Source organism: Pempheris klunzingeri, chromosome 11, assembly GCF_042242105.1.
Source record: "Pempheris klunzingeri isolate RE-2024b chromosome 11, fPemKlu1.hap1, whole genome shotgun sequence".
In the NCBI taxonomy this organism is placed as follows: domain Eukaryota; kingdom Metazoa; phylum Chordata; class Actinopteri; order Acropomatiformes; family Pempheridae; genus Pempheris; species Pempheris klunzingeri.
This window is the reverse complement of record NC_092022.1, coordinates 17,717,560-17,729,448: the sequence shown is the minus strand read 5'-3', so window position 1 is coordinate 17,729,448 and position 11,889 is coordinate 17,717,560. Positions and strand designations below refer to the sequence as shown.

General features: G+C 44.0%; 1 protein-coding gene across 3 annotated transcripts in view; it reads right to left on the bottom strand.

The window, feature by feature from the left end:
- Nucleotides 1-512: 512 nt before the first annotated feature.
- LOC139209518 (nuclear receptor coactivator 3-like) overlaps nucleotides 513-11,889 on the bottom strand; it is a 60,241-nt gene continuing 48,864 nt past the window's right edge. For 2 of the 3 annotated variants that reach the window (XM_070839257.1, XM_070839258.1), the window contains exons 12-23: nucleotides 10,716-11,836; nucleotides 10,383-10,515; nucleotides 9,628-9,798; nucleotides 9,162-9,392; nucleotides 8,557-8,662; nucleotides 8,268-8,439; nucleotides 7,633-7,959; nucleotides 6,717-6,815; nucleotides 5,145-5,397; nucleotides 4,660-4,822; nucleotides 4,315-4,519; nucleotides 513-3,302 (exon numbers count right to left, since the gene is read on the bottom strand). In XM_070839257.1, the coding sequence (XP_070695358.1) occupies nucleotides 3,291-3,302; nucleotides 4,315-4,519; nucleotides 4,660-4,822; nucleotides 5,145-5,397; nucleotides 6,717-6,815; nucleotides 7,633-7,959; nucleotides 8,268-8,439; nucleotides 8,557-8,662; nucleotides 9,162-9,392; nucleotides 9,628-9,798; nucleotides 10,383-10,515; nucleotides 10,716-11,836 (2,993 nt within the window). In that variant the 3' untranslated portion in view covers nucleotides 513-3,290. The remainder of the gene's footprint in view (nucleotides 3,303-4,314; nucleotides 4,520-4,659; nucleotides 4,823-5,144; nucleotides 5,398-6,716; nucleotides 6,816-7,632; nucleotides 7,960-8,267; nucleotides 8,440-8,556; nucleotides 8,663-9,161; nucleotides 9,393-9,627; nucleotides 9,799-10,382; nucleotides 10,516-10,715; nucleotides 11,837-11,889) is intronic. The other variant, XM_070839259.1, reaches the window with a different exon arrangement.

Below are 11,889 nucleotides of genomic sequence, written 5' to 3'. Positions count from 1 at the left end.
ATCAGAGTTATTTAAAGCTTTGAAGGGCTGACGGCGTTCTGTAGGTTTGGTTACATTAACAGCAGCAGCAGCAGCAGCAGGGTTGGGACGGCCCGGAGGTGTGAGATGTTTTCATGGGGTGCAAAATCATTAAGGGAGGTGAAGAAAGTGGGATGATTAATGACAAGAGCTCTCAGGGTGGTGGCTGTGGTGGGGGGGTGGGTGACCAGTTGCAGGAAACAAGCGGCAGATAAAAGAGAGGCTGCAGACAGGCAGCATGAACCGACAACAGCCAGTCTGAGAGGAAGCTCTCGTCTTTTTCTGTTCACTTCTGAGGATTTGCAGTACAGACGTCCTTCACACCTTAAATTCCCTCCACGTCTCCACACTCACACACCACTTAATGCAAACTGGCAGACTCCAGAAATCATAAATGATAAAGGGAGCATCTACTTGTAACTTGTCCTTGTGCCTCTTGAGACAGCTCGAGTCATATGAACATCTGCATGTGCAAAAAGACGAGGGAGACACTGTAATGTTTAAATATAAATTTGTATTTACATCGATATTAACATCAAGAAACAAGGTAAGAAAAAAAATGCAATAGTATTTTACATCCTGTAATAATGACTGTATGTTTCCCAGATGTGTTTTCTCTTTTCTTTAGCGCCAACGATGCACTGAGGAGTTTCTTTCTTTTAAAGCAAAACACAGACTTCTTTTTTTTTTTTTTTTTTGTTGAATATTTGTAGATTAAACTTTCATTTTCTTCATTGAGACTGGGGTTAAAAAAAACAACTCCAAGCTATTATTCTGAGACATAATAACATCAATCATGAAACCTCCTTTCCAGCTTAGGAAATCATTCTAACATTCTCTTGTGAAATAACCGATTGCAGCACCACAATTCAACTGGCCATAAGTTCTACAGAAAGGAAGAAACAATCACAAACAAAAACTCAAACCACCTCAGCAGAACCAGACTCATGTCTACTCTATGTCATATGGATGGGCATATAATATATGCAATTAAACATATTTAGTTCAATGTATATTATAGGTTATGTGCAACAGTAAAAGCACACATGAGTACTCGCACGATCTACGTCAGGAACTGTTTCTAAACACTGCAGAATGACAAACAAAAATCTTTGGATTGAGCATATGGTCAAAGGTAGATTTCTCAACAAAAGCTTCACAGGTAATACAATGAAAGTAAAGGCAAACTTAAATCTCAAAAAAAAAAAAGAGTCACCTGTCGAGAGACTGACAGATAATTAGGAATTCTTCTTGTGTTGCTTCCATCAGGATTTAACATCTGTGAACAAACCGAAAAGACTTATGGACAGTTACACGGTGGGGACTGATTTCCAAAGTCTCGTATCTGATGCTGAGCGCTCAAATCTGCAAAATTCTGAGCACAGAAATCTCAGGAGTGAAAGATAATGTCACACACGGAAGCATGAGGTTCGCTTCGGAGAATATCCACCCCACATACTGGTAAGACATCTGGGCCCCTAGAAGCCAAACACAATCATGTGTCAACTCTTTTAGTATAGGCATATTTTGTGTTTTCTTTTTTTTTTTTTTTGTCAAAGGAAAAATAATGTATTAAAAAAAAGCACACACTAGCACCTCTTTAGCTAAGACTATGTCCTCAGAATAGTGGAGTGCTTTCTGAGAGAAACAAAGTGGCAGTATGGAAGAAAATCTACACGTACTGCTTACAAAAAGGAGGCCCGTCCTTCCCAACCGATGGTTAAAGTACTGAAAATAAAAGCTGACCTATGACGGATTAAGAAAATTACACTTTTAAATATCAAGCCTTACAATCTGTGCAAAAACAGTATGTGACCTACAAAAGCATATATATATTTATATATAGTACATTTGAAGCGTATTTACAATTTATATTCACAGACAAAAGAAAAGAGAAGAAGCTCCAAACAAGACATCATGTCTAATACTGCAGTGCCGTCACTTTGAGTAAATGATCCTTCAGCTTTGTCCTCAGAGGAAAACCAGGAGGAAGGATTATTGCTAGAAATCTGCACGTCTACACTGAAATCTAACGTACACTTTCTCTGACAGTGTGAGCTCATATAGACATAATCTTATAATTGGCAATCAATTTCATTTCTGCACTTGTAATAACACTGTAAATTGGTGCGAGGTAACCAAAATATCTGCAACATTTGGATTTAAAAATTACCTCTGGAATGCTAAAATTATCAGGTCATGAATCTGTATAAATATAAGTGGACTTTTGAACACTGACAGGAGTCTGTTTGTTTCAAGATTGATTTAAAATGACTTAAAAACGGTTCATTTGACTTGTTGTAATAAATCGGTTCACTGTGGATGAGACTGTTGGACAAAATATGTGCTTACTGCCTTTCTGCTGGTTCCCACTTTAGAACAAAGGTCATCAAGGCTTCCCATTTCCAATCAACAGCCCCCGTTACTCAGAGAGGAAAAGTTGGAGAACTCACACACGAAAATAAACAGTAAATGTCTGCTGCTATGTATTAATTCTTGGGTAAAGGCCTCTATATTGCCACAATCCTTTTAATGTTGGCCTTTCCTTAAAGTGCAATCAGCCAACAAGTAATTCAGTCGTACTTTAGCCCAGTGGCGTCCTGGAGGACGAAACAATGTGCTACTGCTTAATGACATTCAACCGAGTGTCACAATCTGATGGCTCGTCATCTAGAAACGAGTTTTCGTTACGCAGAGATCCTCCAGGAGCAGCAGAGAGGCGGCGGATAAAACTCCCCCGAAAGTTCAGAAACAAGAGAGAGATCCCATGTCTTACATCTGAACACAGCTTCATGGTACATTCGACAAAGGAGGGGGTGTCTTAACACGGTCGTCCGTGTTCAAGTCTGTGGTCTACTCAAGTGTCTGTCCACCTCCGCTGTTTGGTCCAGTGAGCGGTGGTGTTTACCGAGGCACACACAGCTCATAAAGAGAGGAATATTAAAACTACAGTCTACGAGGGGAATCACAGAGCTGTCTGTCCGGCTGTTTTAGGATCTCTGTGTTTATGTGTGTTAATATGTCACAGTGGTTCTGATTTTTATGAACGCTGTGTGTTTTCACATATGTGTGCGACAGTCTGTCTGTTTTCCCCAGCCTGCCAGACTGCCATTACTGGCCGCTCGTCCATAGGAAGTTCACTCCCCCGTCTGGTGGGAGGGCAGCACTACACACAGATACACTCCGCCTGGTCCTCCACACACTCCAGTGCTGCAGCCGTGACTTATCTCTGAATGGAGATCACAGTGAGGCAAATGCTCCTGTCATGATGCTCAGCAGTATTTCTATAGTCAAGGGACAAAAAGAGAAAAAAAAAACATGAGCAAGAGACAGGAGCTTTTTCAGTCCTCAAAACAGCCACCAAGTCTATCTTAAAACAATCCTGACATGCCTGTATGTACATTAAAATGGTTTTGTTCTTCCTGTCATACTGGATGCATTGAAATCTCTTCTCAAAGTAAATTCAGTTTTAGCAGTAAGCAATAAATCCTCAGTCCTTCAGTCTGAGTCAGACAAATACATTTGGTATCAGCATTCAGTAAAGTTTAATTTATTTTAGTACAGGTTTCCCTTTTCATGTTTCCACAGGTTTCCATCCCAATGTAACCTCAAATCTTAAGTTTCCAGAAAATGCAAATAAATGCTCCAACCATTTCCATTAAGGGAATAATAGGAGTTGGTTCATCAAGATAAACAGCAGAAGAAGAGGGCACAGCGAAATGACGTAATCAAAAATTACCATGTCGCTCATGTAATGGAAATGTAGCATTTCTCTTTGTTTCATGCATTAATCTCCCCATAGATATACACAGATCATATCATCTAATTTTCTTATGCCACCATTTCTCTTTTCTTCAGTAGACGTTTAAGTCACATCTGATAAAATCTGTTTCTAATTGCAATGAACGGCTTTTAGCTTTTACCAGTACTCCAACTTTTCCCTCTCAGACAAGCATAAAAGCCTTTTCAACATTTAGAGCAGCAATATTTAGAAGAAACTGCAAATGTTCATAAAAACAGGTAGCTGTAAACACACAGTGCTTCCTTGCTGAGCTGCAGCAGAGGAATGGGAGCCCTAAATGGAAATTTGGAACTAAAAGACTGTAAAGTTGACTAATTTTGTCCTCCCATCTCTTACATTGCCATTGCTATAAGGGGAGATTTCTTTGTGCCCACTATGGATATGAGAGATGATTACAGCATGTAATAACCCCTTCAGTGGACATATGGACACACCAGTATTGTACCAACAGATGCTTGAAAACTCATTTAGACTCTCCTAACCTCTGCACTTACCTGATCTGGCCCCATAGGCATGCGTCCCATCACCATTGGGTTCATACCCATTTGCCCTCCCATCTGGCCTATGTGACCTCCTCCTCCGCTGGCTGGCATGCCCCCGTTCATCATCATGCCCCCATACTGGCCTGGATTCCCCTGCTGGCCAAACTGCTGCTGCCCTGGTGGTCCCTGCTGCCCAAACTGCTGCTGAGGGTATGAACTGGCGAGGAAGAGCGACAGGAGGGAAGAGGAGTTTAATTGTAGGCACTGAGGCAAAGAACAACTGAAGCCAAAACTTTCTCCCTGCTGCCATCTGACAGCACAGCGTTGAAGAAGTTGTAAACCGGTCTGATTTCATACCTGTTGTGTCCCATGCCTCCCTGCGACCAGCCTTTCATATCTGCGCCCTGGTACATGGGACCGCTCTGTGGGTGCTGTTGCATCATGGGGTTTTGAGGCATCATGGCATTAGGGGGACTGCTGCCTGAGGGGCCAAATGAGGGGTCTCCCTGCTGGCCCATCCCTGTGGAGAGTAAAAAAATAATTCAGCTCACTTTTCTCTCCTCAACAAACATGTAATTGATACGTAGTGAAAAAGATGTTGATTCTGTTGCCTCTGCGTGTTTTGTTACTTACTATAACTTCAATAATGTATAGTATTTTATGGCTGTAAAAGACAGAGACAAGGAGGCTGTTCATGGACAGCCTTATGAATTTTTTTTTTTTTTTTTTTACATAAATCCGATCCTTTTACATGACAAATGCGAGACCAGAATGCTACAGTGCACAGCTTCACCACCAGGGAGCAGCAGTATTCTGTTAGGCACCCGGCTCTGTAGACTCACCATAGTTTCCACCATAGCCAAACTGCTGGGGGCCTGGCTGGCCCATGCTTGGCCCGCCCATAGGGTTGTCCATGCCACCGGGAGCCGTGACATTTGGAGGGGGACTGAATCCTCCTGCGGCTGCAGCTGCGGCCGCTGCCACCTGCTGCTGATGTTCTTGCTGCATCAGCATTATCATGCGCTGCCTCCTCATTTGCATGGTGACCATCTCCCTGCTGCGCTGAGCCATCATCTGAGCATTGAGGAAGCCCGGCTGCACAAAGCAAGCATAACCAGAGAGTTTGAGGAGGTTTGACATGAAGTATAATAATAAAATATATGCAGTATGTAATGTTGAAAAAGGTGTGATAAGATCTCTTGGACAAAAAATTGTAATTTTATTTCAAATTTCACTGATATTTTTACAACTATAGAACATCTTGCGTTGAGATCAAACAAGCCACAACACTAAATCAGCGTGTATGGTGCAATGGAAAACCATGACATGAGAGAAGTGAGTTTGGCCGGACAGACGAACCGTTCCACATTCACTCCGTGTGCCATAAGTAGGGTCTCTGTTTTTGGCCATTGAAAAAATTATTTTCCAATTCAGTGAGCAGGAGGATGCTGACATGGCTGGTAATAAGGAAAAAAACCAACGACAACATATTTACACCACAACTGTATCATTGTTGACTCCTCTATCAAATTAAAGCCACCAGAGGACATGTCGGCCATCGGCATCATCTGATTCAGAGAGGAGTCTGCACACAGACAAGAGGTCATTATAACTTGGAGTTGAATACGCACACAACTGTGGGGATGAAAGTAGACTTCAGGAGTAGCAGTATTCCTTTAAACAAACTTTGGACGTCCGTATAAGCTGCTGAGCCCCTGGATAAACTTGACTGTGGACCTCTGCCGCATGTTGTTCACCTCTCTCTCAGTCTACAGCTCCTGTCTGCATAGTCAGTTGGATTGTGGCAGCAATGAAAAGCCATGATTTCTGGCATCTATTATCTGAACCACAAGTGCAAAATAGACTCCTTAAAAGGCCCAGCAGATGATGTACCTGCCACAGGATCTTTTGAGCAAGTTCTGCATGGCAATCAGACGGTTCTCTGTACATCCATCACTGTCTGGTTTAAATTGGCTACCAAACAGGCAGGTCTGCTGAAACGATCAGTCCCACATGCTAAGTCGTGCTTTATAAAAGGTTTATAAATTGCAACTAGTATAAATGCTTTGCAGAACAATTAGAAGAACAATAATAAGAATCATTTTATCCTTTTTATTTGGTAATAACACTGTTATAAATGTTGGTAATCCATTACTAACCTGTGGGTTTCATGTTAACAGTTGTTAATGCATAGATTTTGGATCATCCATTAGAGGGACTTCCTGATAAATTAAAGAGGTAAAAAGACAAATTTCCTCCCGGAGGATAAACCACAGCCAGAGTATGTGTGGATGTGTGGGCATACTTGGCAAACTTGATTCTGATTTTGATATTAATAAAATCAGTTATATTAAGTCTCATATTACAAAAATAAGCTTCAGAGTGATTTATCTGTAAGAGTTTTTGTCGCCCACCTGTCCTCCCATGCCAGGCTGCATGTTGGGCCTCATGCCAGGGTTGCCTCCTGGGTTCTCCATCTTCATGCACATGACCTGCCGTGTCTGATTCATGAACTGTGGAAGGAGGAAAAATAATATTCAACATGAGAGGGAGGAGCAAATGTTACTCTGACCCTGCCCTGCTCCTGTGTTGTATATTTACAGATAAATTAAACATCTGTATTAACATAGGTGATTTACAAAAACAAGAACTTTGTAACATTTTTCTAATACCTCAAAGCAATACATCAGACATCACTTAAGCTGCGACTCCAGCGTGCTATTCCCAGTGTTGAAACTGAAAAGCCATCAAGAGCAACTAAAATATGTTGTGACTATTAATGTACCTGTTTATATCAGGCTGTTGTAACATTACACCACTAGCATTTTTATTGCTTTCATCCAGATGTGACAAGGTCTTCCACTGACTTTAATCTGTATATTGCCATGTACAGTGGGGAAAATAAGTATTTGATACACTGCCGATCTTGCAAGTTTTCCCACTTACAAAGAATGGAGAGGTCTGTAATTTTTATCGTAGGTACACTTCAACTGTGAGAGACAGAATCGAAAAAAAAAATCCAGAAAAACACATAATAACACAACACAATAAAATGCAAATTAATTATTTAAAAATCATCCAATGTGTTTTTCTGGTTTTGTTTTTAGACTCTGTCTCTCACAGTTGAAGTGTACCTACGATAAAAATTACAGACCTCTCCATTCTTTGTAAGTGGGAAAACTTGCAAGATATACTTACTAGATATACTGCATCTAAATTTGCAGCTTCCCCTGCAAATGCACTACACACTAACATGGTTGGATAAGAAGTGTGATCTAACTGTTTGCATGTAAACTGATGAATCAGTGAGTGACCTTCCTGTATTCATACCTGCTGTGCCTGCAGCCTCTGTTGCAGCTGGAGCCTTGTAGGCTTGTTGGCTGTCATCATCCTGGGCCTCATCATGTTGGCGCGGGGGTGTCCCATGCCGCCCATTCCACCCATACCAGGGAAGCTGCCACCTTGGCCCATCTGAGAGAGAATGGGCGCAAACCGCCTCTGCTGGGCCTGCCCCTGCATGGGATTCCCTCCATAGCCAGACTGCATAGGCATGGCGGGGGTTCCGGGATAGCCCTGTCCATAGAGAGGCTTCTGGTCTAGCACCATGGACGAGTCCTGCCCTGGAAAAGGCTCCAGCTGCTGCTCACCTCCCTGGTTCTGGTGCAGAGAGGACAAGAGGACAAAGAGAGAAGTTTGTCAAACAGCTCCATCTAATTGATTAATTTCCAATTGGCTGGCTCTGTAATTGTCTTTTTCTAGGCAGCACAGACAGATCCCTCTGGGCTCATCTATCTCCCATCAGTAAAAGAACAGTCTGAACACGGTGAGTCATGACTGAAATATCTAATGCAGAGATGTAAGGCTCACTTATGAGTCATGATATGCAGTCTGATTATTTCTCCTTTTACTTCACTTCTAGAGGGCTACATTGCAGCACAAAGTTGGGAGTGTTTCTGAAGACGTACCTGGCTGACAAGGTCTGGGATGCCCAGGGCTCGGTCTATCTCCTCCAGAGCGATGCCATCTGTGTTATTCAGCAGAGAGTCCAGCTGGTCCAGAAGTGCCCGCTCATCGCTCTGACCCTCACTGGTGGTGGGAGGCACCAGAAGATCATCCAAGGTGTTGCCAAACTGGCGTCTACAGGCAAACACACACACGCACAAATATTCACCATGAGGTCCAGTATCAACTGTCTCCTGAGTTCATTGCAGCTAATCAGGAACGTATACAGATAATAAGGGATGTTACACTGACCTGTTACCCTCCATGCCCATCATAGTGTCCGGCCAGGAGGGGGACTGGTTGGGCTGACCCTGCTGGCCAAAGGCACTCATACCCATACCCATGTCAGCAGAGCCTCCTAAACCACAAAGATATATATAAAGACATATGTAAGATGATGTCAGGTAAGTAGTGTGGATGAATGTGCTCACACTTTAAACCAGCTAGCAGCCTGACTCAAAGGACTGCAATGTCAGTCAATCCATTACTTTTGTCCAGACTATAATATCTCAACAAGTATTAGACAGTAACTATGATGATGCCTAAACTTTTTATGCACCGCTACCATCAGATCAAAATTACAGTGTGCACAGTTTGATTTATGACCAAACAGTTGCTATGTTTAGTGCTAATCACCAAATGTGACACACTAAACTAAGACGGTGACCATCGTAAACATCATACCTGCCAAACATCAGCATGTTAGCATGTTTTTTTCATTTCGCTCAAATGACTAGGACTATGTGACTCAGTCTCTTAAGTCTCATTTTCTTACATTTTCAAACTTCCTGCTTTTTGGAACACATCTTCACATAGTTGTGTTTATGATAACGATGGCAGCAGTGTGACAGACGTACCCATTTCCATTAGCTGTTGCTGCAGCATAGACCTGGCGCCCGGTATGCTGTTGGAGCGGCTGACCATAGGTCCTGACATCATGCTCTTATTGTTGTTGTACTCCATGCCTGGCCGCATCATGGAAGGGTGTCCTGCTGAGCCCACAGGACTGGCACCGGAACGGGGCATGCCCCAGTCCCCTGACCCCCCCATGGGAGACCTCTGGGGAACCATGCCCCTATTCATTGGTCCTGGTAATACACAGACATCAGATATGCATGTGTCAGTATCATAAAAGTGTTTAAGGAGAGCAGTGTGGTCTAGTGTTGGTCCTCATCTAACCCAATCTGTGTATTTAAAGTCTAAAAGTTAACCAATAGCAGGATACAGCAAATTCAGATATAATCAAACATATATCCTAAAAATAGTGATAGAGGGAGACAGTGAAAGGTGAGAGAAAATGAACTGAAAATAGTGTTGGGTCACGTGAACACACACCCATGTTTCCTGGATAGCCATCTGGACTGCCCATCATATTCTCTTGCTTGATGAGCATGGGGCGTCTACCTGCTCCTCCAGGTCCACCAGGAGCCTTCCCGTCCATGGACATGGCCCTCTGGAAGGGTCCCCGGGGGCCCTGACCCATTCCTGGACTCCCTGTAAACATTAAGTATCAACTCATTGGTCGCTTCTTCTTTTTCCTCAAGAACAGGGAGAATAGTGTCTGTGTTGCATGAAATTAGATATGGAAAAAATATCTCCTCTGGCAATTTGAAAATATTGAAATCTTACTCTTCTTATCCTACATGGATTTGTGGATCATTATTATTATTATGAACAAATATTACAAAGTATTCAGAGAGAGAGTGAGGATCTATAAATGCGTATCTATTCAATAATGCTATGATGCAGAAACATACTTTCAACAGTTTTTACTATAAAACGTTGCATTTGCATAAAGCTCAGAATTTTCTAAATTAGATTAAATTTGTGTGTTTGTGTTAGTTCTAACAAAGGAGGCATGACGAGGGAGAGGGTCAGAGAATAGTGAGGCTTGTATTCGTAGCATGAAGATCAGAAAGGAAGCTTTAGGAGTAAAACAAAATTCAGTAAGACAGCACCTGATGATGACAGTTGTACTTTCGCTGGCATTTTACACTGATATCACTGATTATCACATATGACGTCATAACCACGTGTAACTGTCACTTCTTGTCGGCCCTGGTCCTTCAACCACTTACCCTGCAGGCCGTCGTCAAGGCAACCCTGGGGTTTGTTTCCTGCGTCGTTTGCCCCTCCACCTCCAGTCTGATCAGGGTAAAAGTCAGAGCTTGAACCTCTCAAATCTCCGAGGATAGTCTCTAGGTTGTGCAACTGCAGATTAGAATGGGCCAAATGAGTTATTACGTAAATGTCTATGAAGATTCACATTCATCCAGATCATAGACAAGAAGTCAAAGGCAAAACCAAACAGCAAATGCGACTCGTCTAGATCTCCTCTGTATGGCTAGCATTAATGCTTAATGACAACACTATAGCAGCAGTTATCTAATCATGTCTAGATTCAGTCTTACGTCATCAGGTGGCTCTGACTTGATCTTGCTCTCAGGATGTTCAGGTGCAGGGCCGGTCCCGGATACAGAGCCGCCCCGTGCAGGGCCGCCTGCGGCCCCCGGCGCTCCCTTCCCATCTAGCTCTTCGAGTTTAGGCTTGACATCCGCTGGCTCTTTGGAATCATCCTTGTTGAGGAGGTAGTGGAGGAGGGCATGGGTCTTCTCCTTCTTGGGGCTATGCTGCTCCTGTTTGGGCTCCGTGATCATCCCAGGCCCGGCCCCGGCCCCTGATCCTCCTGTTCCAACCTCACCTCCCTCTTGGCTCCCCAGTGACACCTTTCCTGTAGCCTCGGCTGTGATCTTTGCCACCTCATCAGGGGTATTGCCGTTTTGAAGAAGCTTATGGAGGATCTTGTGCTTTTCTTGCAGTGAGCCGGTGTAGTGGGCCGACGATAGTGATGCTGACACACCTCCTAGCCCGGTCGCCTGGCCTGGATTGGCACTGGCTGAAGAAGACGAGGAGACGCCAGTAGATGAGGGGCTGGTCATGCCACCAGTGGGGTCCTTACTGTCTGAGCCTGCAGGAGTGTTGCTGCTGGCTGTTGGGGGTGGTACAGGGGGCCCTGTTGGTCCGCTGCCACCTATTCCCAGCTCCTCAGTTGGCGAAGTCAGCAACTGCAGCAACTTCTTATGCCCCTTACTGTCCGGCACCCTACGAGGCGGTTCAGAGCTCGCCACCCCCGCCTCATTGCTTCCCTCTCCAGACTCTTTAGCCACTGTAGCTGCCTGACTGTCTGGTCGTTCGGCAGAACTCTCAGTCTGAGGATGCTGATGATGGTGGTGATGGTGCATGGGGTGGTGATGGTCGCTGGGCCCAGGCCCTAAGCCTCCTGCTGGGCTTTTGGAGCCATCTTGGCCTGGTTTGGCAGGCTGACTGGGCTGAGAGGAAGAGGAGGAGGAGTGGACGCTGGGAGAGCTGTCTGGTTTAAGGGCTGGCGTGGGGGATGTTAGGGTTGAGGGGAGGGAGCTCCCTACTCCTTCGCTGATCGCTTGTAGGGCATTTAGGGAGCTGCTGGAGAAGGTGGTGGTGCTCCCTCCACTTCCTCCTCCACTGACAATGCCGCTCATGGGTGAGTGTATGCCTGGAAAGGAAAACATAACTCAAATAAATCCAATCAAACAAACATGTAAATCA